The sequence below is a fragment of the Oncorhynchus nerka genome, linkage group LG22 (assembly GCF_034236695.1).
Source record: "Oncorhynchus nerka isolate Pitt River linkage group LG22, Oner_Uvic_2.0, whole genome shotgun sequence".
NCBI classification, from domain to species: domain Eukaryota; kingdom Metazoa; phylum Chordata; class Actinopteri; order Salmoniformes; family Salmonidae; genus Oncorhynchus; species Oncorhynchus nerka.
Window position 1 is genome coordinate 37399264 of NC_088417.1, and position 20103 is coordinate 37419366.

General features: G+C 43.2%; 1 protein-coding gene across 1 annotated transcript in view; it reads left to right on the forward strand.

The window, feature by feature from the left end:
• The first annotated feature begins 12449 nt into the window (after positions 1 to 12449).
• LOC115105133 (extended synaptotagmin-2-A-like) overlaps positions 12450 to 20103 on the forward strand; it is a 37477-nt gene continuing 29823 nt past the window's right edge. Inside the window, exon 1 of the mRNA XM_065007140.1 lies at positions 12450 to 13224. Within this exon, the coding sequence (XP_064863212.1) occupies positions 12817 to 13224 (408 nt within the window). The 5' untranslated portion in view covers positions 12450 to 12816. The remainder of the gene's footprint in view (positions 13225 to 20103) is intronic.

A 20103-nucleotide genomic window follows, 5' to 3' on the forward strand; every position in this document is an offset into this window, starting at 1 on the left:
TGCGTGTGCATCCTCCTTCCTTTCTCCGTGTGACCTGAGTGAACTCAATGTAGCCGCTAGTGGCACAAAAAGCTCAATACACATCAACACAGGGAAAGAAGGCTCCAAGTTGCTGCTCCTTCTTCCCTGAGTACGCATCCTCCTATGAGAGAAATGGCGGTGGAAATGTCCTTATGCACAAATATTGATATAATAACCACCATATCGAAGTAAACTTGGAGTCATTCGATGATATGGTGTGTGGTCCTGCCCTACTATGACTCGGGAAACCATTGAGTTTATTAGGCTACAGATGAAATTAAGTTATGATGAACTTCACAGGGTGGTGAACGTGGCAGATAGTGTAAAATAATGCATTTGAAAAATGTGTTAGGCTAGCTAGCCAGACATTTTTAGAGGAATGATTCCAAATCTGTCCTTATTTGCAACACTCACTACTGAGTTTCAAACTCCCGCTGGATGCAGCATCAGCACAAGAACTGTTTGCCTGCAGCTTCATGAAATGGGTTTCCATGGCTGAGCAGCCGCACAATGCTCAATGCAAGCGTCGGCTGGAGTGGTGTAAAGCTCGCCGCCATTGGACTCGGGAGCAGTGGAAACGCTTTCTCTGGAGTGATAAATCACACTTCACCATCTGGAAGTCCGGCGGATGGACCTGGAGGCTACCTGCCCTAATGCATAGTGCCAACTGTAAAGTTTGGAGGAGGAGGAATAATGATCTGGGGCTGTTTTTCATGGTTTGGGCTAGGCTCATTAGATTCAGTGAAGGGAAATCTTAACGCTACAGCATAAAATGACATTCTAGGAGGACTGTGCTTCCAACTTTGTGGCAACAGTTTGGGGAAGGCCCTTTCCTGTATCAGCATGACAATGCCACAGTGCACAAAGTGAGGTCCATACAGAAATGGTTTGTGGAGGTTGGTGTGAAAGAACTTGACTGGCCTGCACTGAGATTAGGGGGGACTTGTAGATAACCTGGAGCCAGTGGGTTTGGCGACGAGTATGAAGCGAGCGTCAGCCAGCGAGAGCGTACAGGTCGCAGTGGTGGGTAGTATATGGGGCTTTGGTGACAAAACGGATGGCACTGTGATAGACTGCATCAAATTTATTGAGTAGGTGTTAGTATAATTTAATTATGACAATGTGCTTTCATCAATTGAAAGCCCTTAATCTATTTTATGAGAATTTGTAAGATTTCTTGTTTGCATAAAATAGACGCAGACCAGTCTTTAAATAATAGGTAATAGAATTTATTCTCGGAGCGCGCTCCCACTCAAACACATGCATCATCTCTCTGGTCTCCCCCAAAACCAATTCTTCCTTTGGCCGCCTCTCCTTCCAGTTCTCTGCTGCCAATGACTGGAACGAACTACAAAAATCTTGAATCGCCTTCATCAGAGCCTTGAGTAGGAAAATGGTGGGAGTCACCTATATACCCTCGCAGGGGAGTGTCCCGCTCGTCATGTCAGATATGTCAGTTCCTACACATACATTCCACTTGAATAACAAAAGACAGAAATAAACAAAGAAAAACAGATTTACAAAAAAAGATGAGAAAGAGAACTGTTCATTCAGACCATTTGGCTTGACGCAATCTGAGCTGTCGATCCAAAGTGCCTCTCCCTGTAACAATTTCCTCACAACATTGCCCCCTCTGGAGTAAAGAGAAACTTTCTCAATTCCCCAGAATTTCAAGGTTGAGGCTGAGCCATGATTGGCATTCACTCAATGCCACCCGATCGAATAGTCCATATTTTTGGTACGGATAGCTGTTTTGTGTTTACCTATTCTTAATTTGAGCGTGCGTTTTGTCTGCTATATAGGTGCCTCCCACACCTTTCCTACTCAAGGCTCCGATGAAGGCGATTCATGCCAAAACATAAGCCTATTGTTCATTCTAATATTGTTGGGATCCTAACATGGTCCTCACCCTTATGGAAAAACCACTTGAATTTCAAGTGATCAAATGTGATCTTATGTGACAACACGTGAAGCAACATGTGAAACAACACGATTTCATACGTGAAATCGCGTGTTTTTTACCATAAGGGCAATGACGTTCTCGGAATGTTGTATCATGGTCCCCTGGAGGTTTTGTCTAAGCTCCCAGTTTGTTCCAGGGATGTCGCCGAGGACAAGTTTGGGATGTTCTTGGGATATTGTCTCGTGTTTTTCTGGATTTTTTTTGTCTAGCTCAAATATTGTCACGTGTTGTTTCATGGTATCCCATGTAGAAATTTTGCATCCCCATGGCCACATTTATTTCACATGAGATTATGTTTTTACATATGTAGTTTCATGTTATCACATGCATTTACATGTTGATATTGTGTGAAATGCACGTGTTGTTTCTGTAAGGGAATATACATAACATTTTAAATCAAAGCTTCAAACTTTCTGCAGTTGGGTTGCAAAATTCCAGTTACCTTCCCAATATTCTCAGATTTTCTGATTTTGCTGATTTCTTGTTTACTCCGTCTTCATCATGGGAATTTTATAACCAGGATCTCTGGAAAACCTATGAATTGGGGGAAATCTACCATCATTTTGCAAACCCATCTGAAACTAGGCTCTGAGATGCAGTTGTTAAGTGGCACCTCAGAGACTCACGGACAATGATCTTCCGTGGACGGGTTGGGCTCCCAGATGTTCCAGATACAGATATTGGTCTTGCTGTTAAGGTGCACGGAACTGGGCTTGGCTGAGGGGCTGTACACAGACAGCATGGTCTGCCTCTGCACCAGGGAGAAGTGAACCAGGCTGATCTGACGACCTGCAGGCAGGGACAACAACAGCACAGAGACAAACTAGCTCGTATACAAACATGGCAAAAATACCATTGGTTGTTATGGGCGACACCTTTAGGTCCACAGGGCAGACCTTCAGTTCAGGACAGTGGCAAGACACAAGTTGTTGATTGAAAGTGCATGGTATGAGCTAATTAGGAGCAGGTGCCTTTTCTAGGGACTGTTCTGCACTGCAACGATTGAGGATTTACAGATTTACTCCCGGGCTGGGGTCCGCCCCTATATATAGACCCCATGCCCTCGACACACGTTCTCTTTCATTTTCTCGGCAGACGTCCATAAGGCTTGAGGTACACATTTTCTAAAGTTTGCTTGGTAAGTCACTGGTAAGTGTAATATCTTGAAAGTGCTGTTTGCACATGGCCGCCCCTCATCTTGAGTGCTCCACTCACTGCTGCGGTTGGTCTGTATCTTCCGCCCGTGTTTTGTTAGCATTACACTACGACTCTGTGTGCATCCATTAATATGGTGGCTCTTGCTGCCACAAACTGTAATTTACCTTACACAACTTGCTGAATGGCTTGTTCCATGTGTGTTGTGAATTTCATTAACATGCTGTTCCCCGTGCCAGGTTCCTATTCCTCCAAGCGGGTCACGACATAAGCTCTCCCAGGGCGTTGGAACCATGCACCGTGGCCCTGTTGGCTTGGCTGAGCTTATGGCTACCCTTTGTGACAGGTGTGAGGGTGGCATCCCCCCTGGGGATCCACATACCTTGTGTATGCACTGCCTCGGTTTGAGCTATGCGGAGAGGGTGGTGGAGCGCCCTACTGGATGCCTGTTTTGTGTGATGTTCTCAGAGGGCCTACACCTGACGCGATTGGAGGCCTTGCGCGAGTGGGTCGGCCAGGCTCTGGCTCAGGCTGCGGACGAGCTCCCTCCCTCAGGAGTGGTGCACCAGCGAGCTGTTAGTCCATCCACTGGGACCACTACCCCTCCCAGGAAGTGTGGCCGAAACCACCGCAGGCAGAGTCCATCTGCTGCCAGTCCTGGATGGGGGCAGGAGTCAGACCACTGGGACCACCTTGAATGGAGGGCGCATGCCCTGCGTCAGAAGGTTGATAGCTTCAATGGCGATGACAGCTGTTCCCTGTTTGCCAGTGACAGGCTGTTCCTGCAGGATGAACCTGGCACTGTTCACCACCGTGAGTGGGGCTACCAGGCCATCAAAACCAGCAGCGGGGCTTCCTTGCCCCCAGCGGCTCGAGAGGCTATGAGGAGCCAACTCACTTGGGTAGCCACTGCACTGGACATCAGACTGGTGGACACCCACTTGCAACCAAACTAAGGTGGCGTCCCTCTCCTGCCCCATCGCCTCGCGTTGAGGGACAACAGCGGGGAGGTTTGTTAACAGTGTCCAAAGAAGGGCCAGATGTACACAGAATAGTGTCGTCTGCGTAGAGGTGGATCAGAGAATCACCAGAGTGACATCATTGATATATACAGAGAAAAGAGTTGGCCCGAGATTTGAACCCTGTGGCACCCCCATAGAGACTGCCAGAGGTCTGAACAACAGGCCTTCCGATTTGACACATTGAACCCTATCTGATAAGTATTTGGTGAACCAGGCGAGGCAGTCATTTAAGAAACCAAGGCTATTGAGTCTGCCAATAAGAATGCGGTGATTGACAGAGTGGAAAGCCTTGGCTAGGTCGATGAAGACGGCAGCACAGTACTGTCTTTTATTGATGGCAGTTATGATATCGTTTAGGACCTTGAGCGTGAATGAGGTGCACCCATGACCAGCTCGGAAACCAGATTGCATAGTAGAGAAGGTACTGTGGGATTCGAAATGGTCTGTGATCTGTTTGTTGACTTGGCTTTTAAAGATTTTAGAAAGACAGGGCAGGATGGATATAGGTCTATAACAGTTTGGGTCTAGAGTGTCTCCCCCTTTGAAGAGATGGATGACCGCGGCAGCTTTCCAGTCTTTGGGGATCTCAGACGATACGAAAGAGAGGTTGAACAGGCCATTAATAGGGGTTGATTTGTAGGGATCCAGATTTTGCAGCTCTTTCAGAACATTAGCTGTCTGGATTTGGGTGGAGAAGAAGCAGGGGGGCTTGGGCAAGTTTCTGCAGGGGGTGCAGGGCTGTTGACCGGCCAGGGGTAGCCAGGTGGAAAGCAGGTCCAGACGTAGAAATGTGCTTCTTGAAATTCTCAATTATCGTAGATTTATTGATGGTGGCAGATTTTCCTAGCCTCAGTGCAGTGGGCAGCTGGGAGGAGGTGCTCTTATTCTCCATGGACTTTACATTGTCACAATTTTTTTTTAAATTAGTGCTACAGGATGCACATTTCTGTTTGAAAAAGCTAGCCTTAGCTTTCCTAACTGACTGTGTACATTGGTTCCTGACTTCCCTGAAAAGTTGCATATTGTGGGGGCTATTTGATGCTAATGCAGAACGCCACAGGATGTTTTGTGTTGGTCAAGGGCAGTCAAGTCTGGGGTGAACCAAGGGCTATATCTGCTTTTTTAAGATGGCGAGTAAAGCACTTTTAATGAGCAACCAGGTATGCTCTACTGACGGGATGAGGTCAATATCCTTCCAGGATACCCGGCACAGGTCGATTAGAAAGGCCGGCTCACTGAAGTGTTTTAGGGAGCGTTTGACAGTGATGAGGGGTGGTCGTTTGACCGCGGACCCATTACGCACGCAGGCAATGATCACTGAGATCCTGGTTGAAGATAACAGAGGCGTATTTAGAGGGCAAGTTGGTCAGGATGATATCTAAGAGGGTGCCCATGGTTACAGATTTAGGGCTGTACCTGGTAGGTTCCTTAATAATTTGTGTGAGATTGAGGGCATCAAGCTTAGATTGTAGGACGGCCGGGGTGTTAAGCATATCCCTGTTTAGGTCACCTAACAGTACGAACTCTGAAGATAGATGGGAGGGCAATCAATTCACATATGGTGTCCAGGGCACAGCTGGGGGCTGAGGGGGGTCTATAAGAAGCAGCAACGGTGAGAGACTTGTTTCTGGAAAGGTGGATTTTTTAAAGCAGAAGCTCGAATTGTTTGGGCACAGACATGGATAGTATGACAGAACTCTGCAGGCTCTCTCTGCAGTAGATTGCATCTCCGCCCCCGTTGGGCAGTTCTATCTAGTCGGAAAATGTTTTAGTTGGACTAGAGGGAGACTCAACGAATACAGCAAATAACTGCTATAACTGCTGCAAATAACTGCTATAACTGCTGCAACAACAGGAATTGGTGCACGAGGCAGAAATAATGCAGTGCTACTTTAGTTCCACAATCAGCTGGAAGACTGTGTCCCCTTTTCTAAGCGGAGGGAAGGAGGGGGGAAGGAGGGGTGAGTTAGGTGAAGCTAGCCTCACCACTGCTCCCTCCCCTCAGACTGACCATCAGATGCAGGCCATCGATTCAGTAAAAAAAAAAGCTAATGATTATGCTCACTTAGCGGTGCCCCACAAGTGATCACATACCTACAGTATTTAAACATTATTTAAAAATGCTATTTGAAGAACAACATTGGCCGGGCAATTCAAGCATAGCCAATCTGCATGGATAATGTATTGTACCTATAGCCAACTGCACAAACCTCATTGCTACAGAACTGTTTTTAATTGGTTAATGTTGCATAGACTTACTTTTTTAAAGTCAAAAATCTGAGCAACAGATCACCATTTTGTATGCATTCAGTTTCGTTCAGCGTTAACTACTTTGCGTGGCGGTTTGTACTAAATGACATGTTTCCCCAAAACGGTGCTCATTCTTACTTTTCGGTACGTTTGCTCTCGTTTTGTGGGTGTTGTGGGGTGTGGCCTGGTCAGTATGGGTGTGACCATTTGAAATCACCAAACTTATGCAACACACCATACACAACCACCCTCTGGGCCATCATAATCACGCCGTTCTTCAACTGGTCGTTCTGGGGTGTATTTTTTCCACTGATTCTGCAAAACTTTTCCTAAACGAAAGTACACAGACAAATACACAGTGTTTACAGTAAAAAGAGTATCCATGTGAACATTACCATGCAACAAGCAGAAGCAAGTGAAGGCAAGCAAAGCAATGAAGCCACCAACAGAAGGTGCCATTGCAAACATTTGCCAGTGAATAAAGGAAAAATATCAGGAAAGAGTAGAGAACACAATGCTGTATGTCTATAGACAATGTTGGTCCACTTATCTGATGTTAGATGCACTGAAATCAATACCAAATGCTTCAATCCATTTTGACACTCCCGATTTCAACACACAATGGTCCTGGTCTTCATAAATAGCCATGCTCTATTCTCATGCTAGCTGAAGGGTTGACGACAGACAGATATGGCCATGAGGGAAAAACCCCATTATCAAGTGTTATGGGCTCCTCTGTGTCACTTCATTGTTTCTGACTAGACCTCCAGGGTGACTCAGATCGCATCTCTACTTCCTGGGACACAAAGGGAACACACAAAGGAAAACAGAGTCATGAAAACCAATATACTTTATATGAGGAGCGTCTATTGAAAAGGAAGAGGGACTGTTAATGACTTGTTGATATCTCCATATTCACTTTCTCCTTTTTCCTATATTCACGTTTTCTTTTTGATTATGTAAAATGTGTTTTATAAATTACAATTTAATATGCACTTTGAATAAACTCGGACTTGACTTTGGAGCGATAATAACCTTAGCTTTAACAGGCTCTGTCTTTTCCTTTTGAACTCTGAGGTCAGAGGATGATGATTTCTTGGCGCTGGTCTGTTCTTTGGGATCCCTCTCAGGGTCAGCTCCTTCTCTGTGCCTCCTCTCTCGACGTTTACCCCTCTCTTCCTCCCTCTCTCTGTCCAACCCCTTATGTTCCCTGTGCACTTGCTCCTCTTCTCTGGATTCACCATCATGTCTCTGACTTTCCCTTGTAATTGATTGATGAATTAAGGTCACTAATTAGTAAAGAACTCCCCTCACCTAGTTGTCTAGGTCTTAATTGAAAGGAAAAAACATGGAATGAGTTTGACAGCCCTGACATAGGGGAACAATACATGGAATGGTTCTTTTAAGAATTTAGCGTTTTTATTCACATATTTCACCTGCAACCTGCATTCAGAATGACTGCTAGGGTTGAGAAGACTATGATATGAGATTACCTTTTTAACATCTAAACTCCAAGTAACAGACTGGAATAGTTTAGAAAAAATATATTTATATGTGAGTAGCATAAGATTAATGAATCAATCAATGCAATTTTAAAAAAATCTGCCTTCAATAGAGCATGCTGGGAAATATAATAATGAGAGTGGTTTTGGTTCAACTCTGGTTATTAGCACCAACACTGGGGATATTTAACACCACTGAGTGGTAATTCAATTATTTACAGGGCTAATCTAACTCTTTAATCAACACTAGAAATGTTACACTGAAAAGCAAGTGTCACACCTTGTCAGACCTTATATTGTCTCTATTTGGTTTGGTCAGGGTGTGATTTGGGGTGGGCATTCTATGTTTTGTTTTCTATGATTTTGTGTTTCTATGTTTTGGCTGGGTATGGTTCTCAATCAGGGACAGCTGTCTATCGTTGTCTCTGATTGGGAACCATACTTAGGTAGCCCTCTTACACTCCTTTTGTTGTGGGTAGTTAACTTTGTTGGTGGCACTAATGACCTGTCAGCGTCATGGTTGTGGTTTCATTTGTTGGTGACATTTTGAAATAAAAAGGAAAATGTACACTCCCCACGCTGCACTTTGGTCCACTTATTCCTTCCAGGAAGAGGGCCGTGACAGCAAGACTAGTTCAAACTGATGAATTTGCTGTGTGCTATGAAAGGGATACAGCTGCATGCTTCCATATATTTCAAGAACCTTTTGGAATTCTGAAGAACTATAGACGCGACGTCAATAACCCCACACTTAACTCAAAGGTACTTTATCAGGCAATAGTTCTCCTAGGAATCTTAAGAGCTGAGAAAGAACCATATAATAAGCTTTATTTTTTTCAGTGTAGGGAAAACTTCACCCCAGAGTGTGAGCCAGCAGAGCCAGTAAGGCTTTGTTTGTGGTGTTGTTACCTAACATTCAATTTTGGGGGGAAAAAAACTATGTTTGGACAATATTGAAGACTCTTACGTGTTGTACTCTATCTTTGTGTCTCCTTACTTTGTCCTCCTTTTATTTTCTATGTTGCTCCCTGTATTCTGAAATCAAGATGAAAAAAACAACAAAAAGTACTACCTCACTAATCATAGTCATTTAATCTTTTTGTTGTCGCTGGCTCACACTGGGGTGAAGTTTCCCCTTGCCTAGTTAAATAAAGGTTAAATAAATGATTGAGTAAAAATAAAAGTTAAGACGTTGACATCATTTTCATCTCGATAACTTTACCTTTGTCCTCCTTTTGTCCTGAATGCTCTCTGTCTGTGTATTTCTTTTCTGTCTGCTACTCTCTGCTACTCCTGTGATCCATCTTTGTAGCATTCTCTCTTTCAGATGCTCCCTCTCATTATGTTTCTCTCTTCTCACGATCATGGTCTTTATCCCTGTCTCTCCCCCCTCTCCTCATCTCTCAGACCTTCGCTTCCTGTCCCTCACCTGTTTCTTTCTCCTTCTCCTTTTTCTCCTTCTCATACGGCTCATCTCTTTCCCTCTCCCTTGTCCCCTCCTTACCCATTTCTCCTGCCTTTACTCTCTCCCTGTACTATCATGTAGTTTGCCCTGACTGTCTGTTCCGATCCCCGTACTTGTCATTTAACCCCATCTTGCTCTCTCTTCTCCTTTCTTTGTCTCTCTCCTCCCTTTTGCCTGTCCTTTCTCGCGAGTCGTCTTTCCATCTGTCCTTCTCTGTCTCTGGGTTTTGTCCTCTCTCAGGCACTCTCAAGGTTCCGACCTTGAATATGTGGACATCTATAAGTACCTAGGTGTCTGGCTAGACTGCAAACTCTCCTTCCAGACTCATATCAAACATCTCCAATCGAAAATCAAATCAAGAGTCGGCTTTCTATTCCGCAACAAAGCCTCCTTCACTCACGCCGCCAAGCTTACCCTAGTAAAACTGACTATCCTACCGATCCTCGACTTTGGCGATGTCATCTACAAAATGGCTTCCAACACTCTACTCAGCAAACTGGATGCAGTCTATCACAGTGCCATCCGTTTTGTCACTAAAGCACCTTATACCACCCACCACTGCGACTTGTATGCTCTAGTCGGCTGGCCCTCGCTTCATATTCGTCGCCAGACCCACTGGCTCCAGGTCATCTACAAGTCCATGCTAGGTAAAGCTCCGACTTATCTCAGTTCACTGGTCACGATGGCAACACCCATCCGTAGCACGCGCTCCAGCAGGTGTATCTCATTGATCATCCCTAAAGCCAACACCTCATTCGGCCGCCTTTCGTTCCAGTACTCTGCTGCCTGTGACTGGAACGAATTGCAAAAATCGCTGAAGTTGGAGACTTTTATCTCCCTCACCAACTTCAAACATCAGCTATCTGAGCAGCTAACCGATCGCTGCAGCTGTACATAGTCTATTGGTCAATAGCCCACCCATTTTCACCTACCTCATCCCCATACTGTTTTATTTATTTACTTTTCTGCTCTTTTGCACACCAATATCTCTACCTGTACAAGACCATCTGATCATTTATCACAGTGTTAATCTGCAAAATTGTAATTATTCGCCTACCTCATGCCTTTTGCACACATTGTATATAGACTCCCCCCTTTTTTTCTACTGTGTTATTGACTTGTTAATTGTTTACTCCATGTGTAACTCTGTGTTGTCTGTTCACACTGCTATGCTTTATCTTGGCCAGGTCGCAGTTGCAAATGAGAACTTGTTCTCAACTAGCCTACCTGGTTAAATAAAGGTGAAATAAAAAATATATATATATTTTTTTTAAACTCTCTCTCTTTTGGCCTCACTCTCTGGTGTCGGTCCACGACCTCCTCAGTCCTGTGTCTTCTCTCATGTTCATCTCTCCCATAGTCTTCATCATGTCCTCCACCCGACGTTGCACTTGATACAATCGGGACAATGTATTTTATTTTTACCCCTTATTCTCCCCAATTTCATTGTATCCAATTGATAGTTACAGTCTTGTCTCATCTTTGCAACTCCCGTACAGACTTGGGAGAGGCGAAGGTCGAGAGCCGTGCATCCTTCGAAGCACAACCCAGCCAAGCTGCATTACTTCTTGACACAATGCCCGCTTACCCCGGAAGCCAGCCGCACCAACTTGTCAGAAGAAACACTGTACACCTGGTGACTGTGTCTGCGTGCATTGCACCAGGCCCGCCACAGGAGTCGCTAATGCACGATGGGACAAGAACATCCCCTGCCGGGCCAAACCCTCCCCTAACCCGGACGACGCGGGGCCTATTGTGCGCAGAGCCTGGACAGAGCCTGGACTCGAACCAGGCTCTCTAGTGGCACAGCTAGCACTGCGATGCAGTGCCTTAGACCACTGTGCCACTCGAGAAGCCCTGGGGGACAAGGTTATCATATTGTATTAGCTACTTGTCGAATTATGAAGAAAATCATGCTGCCCCTAGTTATGTGCCTCCTAAGGCAATCTGTATTTTATTTAGTTATTTTCTTCATAATTCGACAAGTAGCTAATACAATATTATTCTCATTGACAACAAAGAGTTAGTTACCACTACCATTAGCTTTAACATCGTTAGCTAGCAAGCAAACTAACGCCCGGAGTTTAGCTAGCCTAGCTGTCTATCTCTACATTTGCCACACATATGCGTCCAAATGTTGTGTATCTAGTCACCAGTTTACCTTCTCAGGATGCATGTTATTGCCTGTATGTTCTTCCTTGTGAAATATTCAACTGATTTCAGAAATAAAGATTCCAAACTTGTGTTGACATTATCCAGTGCCATGGCAACAGATTTCGATTGCACAATCTCACTGAAACTAAGGTAAATGTGTCATGTTCCCTTGACAACAGGATCTTTAATCGATCAAATAGCAATTTCTGCAAGAAAGAACAAATCACCATGGATACACAGTTCAGTCCATAGAAATAGAATGACTAAATTCTTAGATTACTCAATTCCATTTCTATCGGCAAGCCTTTCATTATTTATTAAAAATTGTCATCTGTATTTATTAGTTTTGTTTAGTGTAGCCTGGGAGCCAGTCAGTTAAAATGATGATGATGATGGTGGTTATTAGGCAGAAGTACTGCATTGATCACACTGAAAGCTATTCAAAGTTTTTATTGATGTGTGACAGAGATGATGATGAGACTAGAGAATGTTGCTATTCCTGAAATATGTAGTGGTCTCTACAGATGTTGGGCATGGGGTGGCGATTTTGTGTCACATTAAGCTATTCCTTGACCTACAGTTCCTTGAAGGAGGGTTTCCACTAGCTGAATGTGATTGGTTAATAATCTAACACATTTTGGGTGTGTTGTATGGTTTTCCACATTTAACACATTAACTGCAGGGATTGACACAAAATGTATTGGAAAAAAATGTACACAAATCATGTTTTGCCAACACTGGGATTGGATTAAAAGTAACACAACACGTGTCATCCCTAATTAGACACACGGATGACTTTTTATAAATCACTCAGTTGAGTGTAGAAATGGGCGGGGGTTATGACTTTGTGGAAAGAGATTGGTAGAAGCTAGTGACGACCCTGAAATAGTACAGAACGCAAACGTGCGCTGGGAGAGGAGTGCGTTGAAAGAGTGCGGCTGCTGTAGGTTATTGCAAGTGGAGGACTACCCGAACTCTGCGCGGTATGAGGGAAGCAGCGTGATGTTATTGAAGAATGAGACAAGAAAATTAGGCAAATGAGATGGTTGCGCGTATACTTTATTGCAGCGTGGAAGAATAATCAATGGCCACTTTTTCCAGGGCAAAATGGGCTCAGATGCGGTTGAACTAACGTGAGCGCAATCTGGGGTTGACTCCGAGAGTCTCTGCGCGCTCTCTGCGCAGGAGGTTTAACATTGGTGACAGTTTAATAAAGAATAGAAGGTTCTGTTGTTGAGGTCTTTACTCCAACATCCCATCAAAACTGTGGTTGCAAAGAAACGAATGTCAATAGACAGTATGACGGCTGTACGTAGCGCCCATGCACATAATGGGAGCTCCGCTGGATCAAAGGAGGATGGACAAAACACACCGAGCCCGGTTAACACCGGCCCCAATACAAACGTATTTCCACCGGCAGACACCGGCGATGACAAGTCTGGGTCTTCCGTCGGTGAACTAACTCAGACATGGATTCAGTTTACAAAGACATTCGTGCTCATTTTTCCCATATATGTTTTGGGATATTTTGAATTCAGTTTCAGTTGGCTCTTAATAGGACTTGTAATATTTTTCTGGTGGAGGAGAAACACAGGATGCAAGAACACCCGACTGTACAGAGCCTTGGCGTTCTTTGAACAGGAGGAGAGAACTGTCAAACAAAGTCTGACAGCTTCTGATTTGCCATCATGGGTAAGACCAAGATGCATTTATAAAGGGAGCACCAAAAAAAAGTGCACAAAATGTTACCTTTATCCCCCTATTCAGTTAGCCACACTGGATTATTATTATATGGCTATATTACTACCACATTTGATTAGCCTACATCAAATGTATTTGAACATGTTTTTTCTATAACCCAAATAAGCCTAGTGCACAGCACACATGAATCATTTAGTTGTTTTTGAGTTTCTAAGAACCATCACTCTGGGATCTGAACACAGAACAGTGTTGACCTGTCAAGCTCTGATCACACAGCTGTCCCCAGCAGTGACATTAGACAAAGCCCCTCTAAATACAGCATTGCAAAATGGTAAACCGGACACCAGAGTGGGAGGGACACATGGGCCCCAATCACATAACTAATAACACCTTGCATGCATGATTATGCCTGGAAGATGCACCCAATCGAACCATCACTTATTGTTCGCCTGGTTCTAGGTCTGATTGTACAATCGTTGGCATGACGATGAGTGACAAGGAGTTGGTATGATGGCAAAAACAGTCTGGCACTCAGGCGTGCAAAACGTAGGGCCATAGGAGAAATCCCCAACTTAAACGCAACTTGTTAATAATGCCGCCTGACTCAAGTTGAAGACGTCAACTAGGCATATACTTGATGAGGATAATTATTCACAATTTATAAGCTGCTTGAGATCTACTCGGCAAGTGTCAAATTAGGATAGTATCATTGTTTGTCTGTCTCTTCCTTTTTAGCTGACAAGGTGACTACTCATTTGGTTAATGGGGAAAAACGTGGGGGGACATCAATTTTCACCCTATTTTTATCCTAAATGTTTGGCTTGTCACACTGTCATGCCTTGTGACTTCTCTCCTAAGACACGTCTTTCCAAAGGGCTCTGTTAAAGTAGTTATTGCGGGTACTTCATCAACTTTTAGTGTGTATAGAACCCTACTGGAGTTAGTGTGATGAACTAGCTCTGAAGGTCTCTCTCTAAAGAGGACTTAACTCGATTTAGAAGTAAATGAAATGTCTGCCTCAGTGCTGCTCCACGCCGGTAGCTGCCAGCAGCAACGATTCAGTGAGTCAGAATATTATACTATTATACTTGCCTTCTTACCTTCTTTTCCGGGCTTCAGACAGCCAGGTATCTAACCCTCGACCTGCTGTTTCCCTCGACTATCTACACGTCTTATGTATCTACTTTATTATTATTTTCCTACATCTAGACGTCTCTCAAATTCGTACTTCTTTCTCCATTACTACGGCATATTCTCACAGTCTACGTATATACCTCCTTTCCGTTAGTTTACATAGGTAGTGGCCACAGATAGCATTGGTAGTGGCCACAGATACCTCGTGTCATTACAGACTCACTAATATACTCTTGATCAGGTTCCGCTTAGATCTCAAAATTAGCTAGTTTACATTGGTACTGCAGATACCTCGTGTCATTTCAGACGAGTCACTGGGGACTTCTTCCTTCCTAGGTGGCTTCTACATCCAATTCCTGTCTTCCAATTGCATAGAATACTGCCTATATCAGGGTTCTCTACACAAAATTCTAAAGACAGGTCATCAGATCAGTATGCCCATCGGATTCTAAAGATCAATGTCCAAACCACTCAACAATCATAAAAAATATTTCTCTAAATGTAGCCCAAACGTCAATTCCCCAAATCCATGAATAAAGATTTACTGACCTTTTTCTTGTACGATGGGACAAGCAATGTTAGTTGGATTCCGTCACCGTCTCTGTCAACCTTAGATATATACCGGCCTGTTATAGAACCCCAATGTCAGAGGACAGGTCTTTAATTTTTGGGTCAAGGACCCGCAGGTGCACGGTTTTCGGCGTGTTACTTCGGGACGACAGGGGCAGGTATTGGAATCCGGCTCGAAGGACCAAATTGTTATGAGAATTTCGTTATCAATGTTCATAAATTTCAATTAATCTACTCAGTCTGCAACCGAGTTTGTAAGGTTCTGGTTTAAATGAGAAAATTGTGTCCCTTCTCTTGCGTTCTGTGCAGCAGAGTCAAGGTATATGCAGCAGTTTGGGCCTCCTGGCTCGTTACGAACTGTGTGAAGACTATTTCTTCCTAACTAAGGCAGCCAACTTCGCCAAATGGGGGATGATTTAACAAAGGCGCATTTGCGAAAAAATCACCATCGTTGCACGAATGTACCTAACCATAAACATCCATGCATTTCTTAAAATCAATACACAGAACTATATTTTTTAAACCTGCATATTTAGTTAAAAGAAATCCAGGTTAGCAGGCAATATTAAACTAGGGAAATTGTGTCATTTCTCTTGCGTTCATTGCACGCAGAGTCAGGGTATATGCAACAGTTTGGCTCGTTGCGAACTAATTTGCCAGAATTTTACGTAATTATGGCATAACATTGAAGGCTGTGCAATGTAACAGGAATATTTAGACTTATGGATGCCACCCGTTAGATAAAATACGGAACGGTTCCGTATTTCACTGAAAGAATAAACGTTTTGTTTTCAAAATGATAGTTTCCGGATTTGACCATATTAATGACCTAAGGCTCGTATTTCTGTGTGTTATTATGTTATAATTAAGTCTATGATTTGATATTTGATAGAGCAGTCTGACTGAGCGGTGGTAGGCAGCAGCAGGCTCGTAAGCATTCATTCAAACAGCACTTTCGTGCAGCACTTCAAGCCTATCAACTCCCGAGATTGGGCTGGTGTAAACGATGTGAAATAGCTAGCTAGTTAGCGGGGCCGCATTAATAGTGGTTCAATCGGTGACGTCACTCGCTCTGAGACCTTGAAATAGTTGTTCCCCTTGCTCAGCAAGGGCCGCGGCTTTTGTGGAGCGATGGGTATTGAGGCTTCGAGGGTGGCTGTTGTCGATGTGTTCCTGGTTTGAGCCCAGGTAGGGGCGAGGAGAGGGATGGAAGCCATACTGTTACACTGGCAATACTAAAGTGCCTATAAGAACATCCAATAGTCAAAGGTATATGAAATACAAATGGTAGAGAGAGAAATAGTCCTATAATTCCTATAATAACTACAACCTAAAACATCTTACCTTGGAATATTGAAGACTCATGTTAAAAGGAACCACCAGCTTTCATATGTTCTCATGTTCTGAGCAAGGAACTTAAACGTTAGCTTTTTTACATGGCACATATTGCACTTGTACTTTCTTCTCCAACACTTTGTTTTTGCATTATTTAAACCAAATTGAACATGTTTCATTATTTATTTGAGGCTAAATTGATTTTATTGATGTATTAAGTTAAAATAAAAGTGTTCATTCAGTAATGTTGTAATTGTCATTATTACAAATAAATAAATATATTTTAAAAAATTGGCTGATTTGAATTGGTATCTGCTTTTTTTTGGTCCTCCAATAATCGGTATTGGCGTTGAAAAATCATAATCGTCGACCTCTAATAGGCATGCCTCAGGCACTGAAGGAGAGACTGAACGCTGGTGCTCAGCTTTCTCTGTCTGGACACGACCAGCTGGTCACTCAGACTGAGACGCTGAAACGTGCCACTTGGGTTGTGTTTCTGAGGAGAAGGAGAAGGAGGGGGAGAGGGCGGTATCTCAAACCATGACCTATACAAAAGCCTCCTGTCCTTCCTGTCCTCTAGGAGACACATTTGCTCAGCAAAGCTGTCATTTAACCTCTCTAGGGTATGTGGGACACTAGCGTCCCACCTTGCCAACATCCATTGAGATTGCAGAGCGCCAAATTCAAATACAGAAAAATTCAGAAAAGATACAACTATTTTACATTGGTTTAAAGATTAACTTCTTGTGAATCCAACCATGGTGTCAGATTTCAAAAATACTTTACGGCGAAAGCATACCTTACGATTATTTGAGAACATAGCCCAGCAGACAAATCATTACAAACAGTAACCAGCCAAGTAGAAGTTACACAAGTCAGAAATAGAGATAAAATTAATCCCTTACCTTTGATGATCTTCATATGGTTGCACTCAGAAGACATTAATTTATTTAATAAATGTTCCTTTTGTTCGATAAAGTCTCTCTTTATATCCGAAAACCTCTATTTTGTTCGCGTTTTCTTCAGTAATCCACAGGCACAAAAGCAGTCACAACAGGCAGACAAAAAAATCAAAATTGTATCCGTAAAGTTAACCTCTTGCTTCTACCTGAGACGCTTGCGTCCCAACTAGAGCTCTGGAAATGCAAATGCGCTACGCTAAATGCTAATAGTATTAGTTAAAACTCAAACGTTCATTAAAATACACATGCAGGGTATCGAATTAAAGCTACACTCGTTGTGAATCCAGGCAACAAGTCAGATTTTTAAAATGCTTTTCGGCGAAAGCATGAGAAGCTATTATCTGATAGCATGCACCAATACACTACAACACAAAAGCCACGCAGGGGACGTAAACAAAATAATTAGCATTTCGGCGTTACACAAACCGCACAATAAAATAGAAAACAGTCCTTACCTTTCACCATCTTCTTTGTTGGCACTCCTAGATGTCCCATAAACACTATTGGGTCTTTATTTCGATTAAATCGGTCCATATAAAGCCAAGATATCGTTATATGTAGACTGTGTGATAAACGAAAAAAACAGCGTTTTCAAAACGTAACGTCATTTTTTTAAATTCAAAAAGTCGACGATAAACTTTCACAAAACACTTCGAAATACGTTTGTAATGCAACTTTAGGTATTAGTAAACGTTAATAAGCGATAAAAATCATCAGGAGGCGATGTAAAGATCATTAGCTGTCCGTCTGTAAAAATGTCCGGCTTGAAACTCAACGAAAATATCCGGTCCTAGACCTGAAGAAATATGGTGCCTTGCATGTGTTTGACCAAGAAAAAACTTGAAGGGAAATGACAAGACTCTAGACACCGTGTGGAAGCTGTAGGTACTGCAACCTCAGTCAATTAATTGTGGTTCACCTTTATCAATGGGTTCAAGTAGCGCATGGATATATTTTCCCATTTTCAGTGATCAGTTTTTCCTGTGCTTTTCGATGTAAATGCCGTTCTGGTAAAGCCACAGCAGTGATTTAACCAGTTTTATAAACGTCTGAGTGTTTTCTATCCACACAGACTAAGCAAATGCATATACTATATTCCTGGCATGAGTAGCAGGGCGCTGAAATGTTGCGCGATTTTTAACAGAATGTTCAAAAAGTAGAGGGTAGAAGGAAGAGGTTAATAGAAACATGTCAAACAATGTTTATATTCAATCCTCAGGTTGTTTTTAGCCTAAATAATCTATAATATTTCAACCGGACAATAACGTCATCAATATAAAAGGTAAACAAGAAAGGCACTCTCTCTGGTCGCGCGCATGAAAAAGCTATTTGACACGGCAGGGTCCACTCATTCAGACTGCTCTTACTCCCTCATTTTTCAGAATACAAGCCTGAAACAATTTGTAAAGACTGTTGACATCTAGTGGAAGGCATAGGAACTGCAATTTGAGTCCTAAGTCTATGGATACGGTAATGGCATTGAATAGAAAACAACAACAAAAACATTCTTACTTCCTGAATGGATTTGTCTCAGGTTTTCGCCTACCAAATCAGTTATGTTATACTCACAGACATTATTTTAACAGTTTTGGAAACTTTAGAGTGTTTTCTATCCGACTAATTATATGCATATCCTATCTTCTGGGCCTGAGTAGAAAGCTGTTTGATTTGGTCATGCTTTTCATCCAAAATTCCAAATGCTGCCCCCTACCCTAGAGAAGTTTAAAAATATATATATGTTTCACCTTTATTTAACCAAGTAGGCTAGTTGAGAACAATGAATGTGCAAGTAGAGATACTGGGGTGCAGAGGAGCAAGATAAATAAATAAATACAGTATGGGGATTAGGCAGTTGGATGGGCTGTTTACAGATGGGCTATGTTTAGGTGCAGTGATCTGTGAGCTGCTCTGACAGCTGGTGCTTAAAGTTAGTGAGGGAGATATGAGTCTCCAGCTTCAGTGATTTTTGCAGTTTGTTCCAGTCATTGGCAGCAGAGAACTGGAAGGAAAGGCGGCCAAAGAAGGAATTGGCTTTGGGGGTGACCAGTGAGATATACCTACTGGAGCGCATGCTACGATTGGGTGCTGCTATGGTGACCAGCCAACGAGAGCGTACAGGTCGCAGTGGTGGGTAGTATATGGGGCTTTGGTGACAAAAGGGATGACACTGTGATAGACTGCATCCAATTTGTTGAGTAGAGTGTTGGAGGCTATTTTGTTATTTTGTAAATGACATCGCCGAAGTTGAGGATCGGTAGGATGGTCAGTTTTACGAGGGCATGTTTGGCAGCATGAGTGAAGGATGCTTTGTTGCGAAATAGGAAGCCGATTCTAGATTTAATTTTGGGTTGGAGATGCATAATGTGAGTCTGTAATGAGAGTTTACAGTCTAACCAGATACCTAGGTATTTGTAGTTATACACATATTCTAAGTCGGAGCCGTCCAGAGTAGTGATGCAGGACTGGCGGGCAGGTGCGGGCAGTGATGGGTTGAAGAGCACGCATTTAGTTTTACTTGCATTTAAGAGCAGTTGGAGGCCACGGAAGGAGAGTTGTATAGCATTGAAGCTCATCTGGAGGTTAGTTAACACAGTGTCCAAAGAAGGGCCAGAGTTATACAGAATGGTGTCATCTGCGTAGAGGTGGATCAGAAAATCACCAACAGCAAGAGCGACATCATTGATGTATACAGAGAAGAGAGTCGGCCCGAGAATTGAACCCTGTGGCACACCCATAGACTGCCAGAGGTCCCGGACAACAGGCCCTCTGATTTGACACACTGAACTCTTTCAATTAAGTAGTTGGTGAACCAGGCGAGGCAATCATTTGAGAAACCAAGGCTGTTGAGTCTGCCAATAAGAATGTGGTG